The sequence below is a fragment of the Leuciscus leuciscus genome (assembly GCF_965113295.1).
Source record: "Leuciscus leuciscus genome assembly, chromosome: 14".
In the NCBI taxonomy this organism is placed as follows: domain Eukaryota; kingdom Metazoa; phylum Chordata; class Actinopteri; order Cypriniformes; family Leuciscidae; genus Leuciscus; species Leuciscus leuciscus.
Window position 1 is genome coordinate 2342761 of NC_138738.1, and position 6751 is coordinate 2349511.

The window sequence follows — 6751 nt, forward strand, 5'->3', positions numbered from 1 at the left end:
AATATTCTATTTTAAATAAATGCTGTTCTTTTGAATAGTATAGTATATATTATGTTCTGTAGTATAATTAAAATAATATATATGCTGTATATAAAAATGGTTTGTAACACTGTCTCCAGCTGTATAACAACTATATTCTGTGTTCTGTTGTGGGCAATTGACCTTGTTAATTTTGAAGAAAGATTAAACAATTTAATTAATGTAATATAAACCTTAGCCGACTACATTCATTTTTTAAAGTAAAATATAGAAATAAATAAGAGAAATAAAAAATTAAGTTTTTAAATTATGATAAATTATATTGTTGTTTTTATTTCCTTATTGTGTCATATTTTGTATGCTATTGTTCCTGTATTTTTTTAGAAATTTTTGAAGACACTTTATCGTAAAAATAACAAACAGGAAGAAGGGAACGTTAGATCGTGTTTCGTGTTTCCGGTCGGACTCTTCTCCTGTCGCACTCTCTTCCGCTTCGCCTCCATTAAAGGACTCAGCGGCGCTTCGCGGGTCAATTTTTAAACCTTGTTTGGCAGAATCCGATATTAATCGGAGCCATCCTAACAGCAACCATGGTAAGACTTAATTGTTTAGCTTATTAGTGTGTGATTAACCAATTATCTTAATATTTCTATTGATTTGTTAGGATTTGTTATAAAAAATGTCTTGAGTTTCCAATACGTTGTTGATACGTAGTGCAAAACTGCTTGTAGTGTCTTAAGAAAAAAAATCAGCCGGAAACACTACATAAGTGATATAAAGCACATTATTTATTGTAGTTTATTCCTGAAATGTTTGTATAATAAAATTCAGAAATAATTCTCTAAAATCCAGTTAGGGGAATGAATGAGCGCCGTTTGTGTGCTCTCGCAGCCGAACTCTAGCGCAAGGCTTCGATTTAAATCAATTAATCGAACATTATTATATAAGTTTTGATGCATTTTAATAAATAAAGTTGCTTTCTTTTAGCTGTATAAGTGTATTGTTTACGTTTTCATGTCCTCTGCTCAAGTCAGTTGTGCAGCTCTAACCGGAAGTAGACTCTTATTTTGCTCAAACCGCTGTTGTCGCCAATACGCTGATTTCACGCAGCCGTTATTTTGAAATCGAAAGCGAGGCTCCGGTGGGAAGAAAACCGGAAGAGTCGCCTTTAATCACAGGAGAGTCGTGAATGCGATGGCGTATTGTTGTGTTTAATGATGGTGTGTCAATTCTAAAAATGTACATACATTTATTTCCTACTTTAGACTACATACAGTGAAATTCATTTATAAATAAAATATTTTTTTTATATCTAATTCAGAATGTAAAAAAAGAAGCAGGAATGAACTATATACATATCCTATATTGAATAGTAACATCCAATAGTGTAAATCGCGGCAGCAGCTTCAGGTTGGTAATCCAAGGCATTGTTGTTTATCTTTACTTCCGGGGTTCTTCCCACCGGAGCCTCACTTTCGATTTCAAAATGGCGGCTGCGTGAAATCAGCGTATAGTTTGTTTATAAACGGATTTCAATGCTTAGGCATTCACATTATTATACATTTTTATTCAGTTTAGTGACTAGTGTTTTGCACCACTATTTGTAGCTTTATTGGTGTATTGTTTACGTTTTCATGTCCTCTGCTCTAGACGGAAGGACTTTTATTTTACAATTATTTCGGTCTTTGTTGATGATGCTATTTTTATGATATCAATGCTTTAGGCATTCATATTACCTCTATAATTGTAAATCAGCCACCAAAACACAACGGAGTAAACATTATTGATAGTTTTCTTTAATTTGTTATGATAAAAAGTTGAAAAATGTTCTTTGCCGGCAATATCTACTAATACAGACAATCAGCTGATGATGTTCTTATGACGCATCTCTAACTTGAACTCTTTTCTCTTTGTGTTTCAGACGGTCGGCAAGAGCAGTAAGATGTTGCAGCACATCGACTTTCGGATGCGCTGTATCCTGCAGGACGGGCGAATCTTCATCGGCACGTTCAAAGCGTTCGACAAACACATGAACCTGATCCTGTGCGACTGTGACGAGTTCAGGAAGATCAAGTGAGTCCTTGTGAAACCTCGAGGTTTATTTCACCCAAAAATCCATCCTAGGTGTACATGACTTTCTTCTTTCAGCCAAACACAGAGTTATATTAAAACACATCCTGGATCTTCCCAGCTTTATAATGGGAGTTAATCGAGCCTGAGATTTTGAAGCCTAAAAACGTGCATCCATTTTTGACCCATACAATGTATTGTTGCACAAATATACCCATGTGACTCGAGACTGGCGACGTGATCCAGAGTCACACATGTCAATCCATGTCCTTCACAGACCCAAGAACTCCAAGCAGCCGGAGCGAGAGGAGAAGAGGGTGTTGGGTCTGGTTCTGCTCCGAGGAGAGAATCTCGTGTCCATGACTGTAGAAGGACCTCCTCCTAAAGACGTGAGTCAAAGTCACACTTATTTATGTAGCGCTTTTTACAATACAGAGTGTTTCAAAGCAGCTTTACCGAGATAACAGGAAAATAATGCGACAAAGTTTGTTTTCCAGAAGAAAATGGCGTCACAGTCCAGCTTTAAGTTCAGTGATGGTTCATTTTGTTGTAAAAAAAAGTTATTAATTTACAGGGTTTCCACGGGTCCTTAAGTTTGTGAATCTGAAAAAAGTTTTAAGGCCCTGGAAAGTTTTTGTTGTAAAACAAACAAAACATAAATAATAATTTTATTATTCATAAATCATAATTCCAGGTCCTTGAAAGTGCTTGAGTTTATTTTGTGTGTGAAGTTTTCTTTAAATTCCATATTCCCTCCGGTCCGCTAATGTTTCGTGGCCTCTGCTCCACGCTAGTTACGCACATTTATGTGTTATGTTGCGTGAGGTACTTTGTGTTGTACGTTGCCATGACGTTCATGCACGCAAAACTGTAACAATGTATCTTCCAAAGTAACACGATGTAACCTTGCTCTCTCTTGAAGTGTGTCCCCACATTAAGTTATTGAATTTGAGGGTACTGGACCTGGAAAGTCCTTGAATTTGAGACAGACAGACACGTGATGTCATCGACCAGTTCAGTTCGTAAATCTAATGGTGTCAATGCAGGCAGATCAATAATATTTTTGGATATTAAATTAAATGTTGAATGTAATGTCCCCAACTAAGCAAGCCAATGGCAACAAAGGTGAAAGGTGACAGTGGTGAGGAACCGGCGCTCTGTCAGGAGTCTGCATTCGGACTCATTTGATTGGCTTGTTGTGAGTGAAGAGATTGACGTGTGTTGTTTGTGTGGTGTGACAGACTGGCATCGCCCGCGTGCCGCTGGCCGGAGTGGCTGGAGGTCCAGGTGTGGGCAGAGCGGCCGGTCGAGGTGTTCCCGCCGGAGCACCGATGGCACAGGCTCCCGCTGGACTCGCAGGACCCGTCAGAGGAGTCGGCGGCCCGTCACAACAGGTATCACTATAATCTGAGATGCATTCATTATCCTGATTTGCATTGTTTAACGTTTATTTCACAGTGTGCGTTTACATTTTTGGGAGTTTTTTCACATAATAAATGATCTATTGCACTTTGCTTAGGCTTGCCTATTATACTTCAATTGCAGCATTTCATGATGTATTTTATCATTTCGTTATACATGATTATTTTTTCCCTGTTAACTTTATTTGTTCTGTTGGCAGATGTGCACCTTTTTCACAGATTTTTGACAATTTCTAATATAGTTCTTGCTACGTTAAATTCACTAATATACTAAGAATTTGAGTGAAATTGGGCAATGCAGTAAAACCATGTCAGAACTCTTAAAACAAATTATTTTATCACAAATTGATTTTTTTTTTTTTCCTCTTTTGTATGTCTTTGTTTTTCTTAACTGAGAACATAAATTAGGTTACTTTTTTATGGCTTTTATTCAATATGGGTGTTTCACTAAATAAACAAATATTTTAATTTATATGCATTATATACGCATGACTAATAAACAATATATAATGTTTTAATTGAGAAAAAAGGTCCATGGAACAGGTTTTTAAAATGGCTTTTTATTTTTCAAAATAGGTTTCACTAAATATGCATTATATAAAAGCATGACTAATAAACAATATTTAATTTTTATTTAATAAATTGAGTCCATGGAACAATTCCACTGACATTTGATACAACTTTAAACACTGGTTTATTTTATTACAATGTTGATATTTAAATGTATTTTCCTTTTGATGGGTTTTGCTGTATTTTGTGCCAGATTTGCACGGAAACCCAGCTGTCCTTCTCTTAATAACACACTGCATCTCTCTCTGTGTGTCTCAGGTCATGACCCCTCAGGGTCGAGGCACAGTTGCGGCGGCCGCTGCTGGTGCCAGTATAGCCGGCGCTCCCACCCAGTATCCTCCAGGCCGTGCCGGACCCCCCCCGCCGATGGGCAGAGGAGCTCCTCCTCCAGGTGAGAACGTCTCAGTGTTCCTCAGTTACGGTGTGTCTTTCTGATGGCCGTGCTGATTCGCCAGCTGTGATGACAGAAATGTCTTCTGAGACCGATGATGTGGAAGCAGGATTACACTGAGCTCAGAATCACATGGCGGAGTATCAGACACTCATCCGGTTGTGTGATGGTTAACGCTCACGCTTGTGCTCATGCCTCTTCCGCAGGGATGATGGGACCTCCTCCAGGCATGAGGCCACCCATGGGACCCCCGATGGGAATGCCACCCGGCCGCGGCGCTCCGATGGGAATGCCTCCTCCTGGCATGAGGCCGCCGCCACCTGGAATGAGAGGTAAAGCCGGTTTAGTTAAGCTTGCATGCATCTTAATGACAATGCATGGTTAATATTTCTGGCAACACTTTACAATAAGGTTCATTAGTTAACTATGAATAGCTGAAAAGGTTTTGGATTTTTTTTAAACATGGTAATTAAAAAAAAAAAATTAAATGTAAAATTAACAAATTTAAAATAAAAAAAAACACGCTTGTATAATATGACTTGCTGTTTTTGTTTGTCTTGTTTTTATTGTATTTATATGATATTTTTATTTTTGTAATTTAATTTTTGCCATGAAAATAGCTTTGACATGCAAGACATGGCACTAAATAAAACAGTCTGAATCTAGTTAACATGAACCAGAATGAAAAATACTTCTACAGCATTTATTAATAGTTTAATATTAGTTTCAACATTTACTAATACATTATTAAAATCAAAGGTTGTATTTGTTAATATTAATGCACTGAGAACTAACATGAAAAGCAATTTGTTTTACAAAGATGAATAAATACTTTAACAAAGGTATTGCTCATTGGGTAACACTTTATTTTAGTGTCCTTGTTACATGTACTTACCATAATAATAACAGTAAATGATGCATAATTACATACAACTAACCCTAATCCTACCCTAACCCTATAGTAAGTACATGTAGTTGCTTAATATTACTCAGTACTTAAATATATAATTACACTGTAACAATGACACCTTAAAATAGTGTAACTGCTCATTGTCAGTTCATGTTGTTCGTTAATGAACCGTATTGTAAAGTGTCACCATGTTTCTACAGTGATTGTAACTGTGTGTCTCCTCCAGGTCCTCCTCCTCCAGGCATGCGTCCTCCCAGACCGTAAACCTCAGCGCTGGACTAACGTGTTTGAGATCCGTCTATTCCTTGTACAGGAAAGTTTGGCTGCAAGTTCTTGTATAGTTTGATTTTTGTATTGTTACTTTTTTTTTAAATAATAAAGTGTCTAATTTGACAGTTATGTTTTAATATGACTCTTGTGTTTTTCTCTTAAATTATGCCAATTAAACATGCAATAAACTATGAGCTGAGCTGGTTTACTACTTGATGCAACTAAATGGCCTAAAAAACATGCATTATCACACAAACTCATAATGCATCTCATAAATGGCATGTTTGATTTATGCATATGGTTTCTTGTAGAATATACAGCAATGCAATTGCATGTTTGGATGATGCATAGTTCATATTTAGAGTTTAGTGATGTGTAATATTCAAGAACTGTTAAAGTAGAAAACTATAGTTACACATTTGCAGAGTTCAGCTTTCTTTAAATACTGGGTTATGAGAGGCATTGCACTGAGAAAAAGCCTTTTCCAAAAAATTTATTACAGCATTGAATGAGTTCATTGTAACTGAACCTCCACTATATGATTTAAAGTGTGTTTAATAATATGCATGTCTTCTGTCAGGTTGTAATATAAGGTCTGGCACTTGCATCAAATAGATTTTCCTGAAAGTAAATCATTTTTAAATCACTTTTTGTGTTCAGAGATTGTTTATTTTAGATCTACAACCCTCTACAGACTCAGCTTACCATATATTGTTCATTTAAATTTCCCGTTTCACAATGTGTTGTTGGAAGAGGTGGTCTCTTAAAGGGACAGTTCACCCAAAAATTAAAAAATCTGTAATTGCAAGTTGCTCCAAACCTGTATAAATGTCTTTGTTCTGCTGAACACAAAGGAAGATAATTAGAAGAATTTTTGTGACCAAGCATATCTTGCCCCTGTTGACTACTGTAGCGTAGGGCAAACAGTACTATGGTAGTTAATAGGGCGTGAGATCTGCTTGGTCACAAAAATGTTTCCAAATATCTTTGTGTTGTTTGGAACAATTTGAGGGCGAGTAAATGGCAGAATTAATTATTATTTTTTTTGGGAGAACTGTCTCTTTAACCAATCGTCTGGTCCTCCGTGCCTGTAGGTGTCAGTGTAGCTTCCGGTTTCCGCCGCAGCCACTGAGAATGACG

The 6751-nt window shown here is 36.8% G+C and overlaps 1 protein-coding gene across 2 annotated transcripts; it reads left to right on the forward strand.

Annotated features, from left to right (window-relative positions):
• Positions 1-431: 431 nt before the first annotated feature.
• Positions 432-5748, forward strand: snrpb (small nuclear ribonucleoprotein polypeptides B and B1). 2 transcript variants are annotated; one of them, XM_082136555.1, is made up of 7 exons: positions 432-572; positions 1901-2052; positions 2327-2438; positions 3291-3443; positions 4299-4431; positions 4638-4763; positions 5568-5748. In XM_082136555.1, exons 1-7 carry the CDS (start codon positions 570-572, stop codon positions 5603-5605), a joined length of 717 nt encoding a protein of 238 aa, XP_081992681.1. In that variant the 5' UTR covers positions 432-569; the 3' UTR covers positions 5606-5748. The 2 variants fall into 2 exon arrangements, with proteins under 2 accessions (XP_081992681.1, XP_081992680.1); XM_082136554.1 differs by lacking the exon at positions 5568-5748 and having other exon boundaries at positions 4638-4831.
• Positions 5749-6751: the final 1003 nt, after the last annotated feature.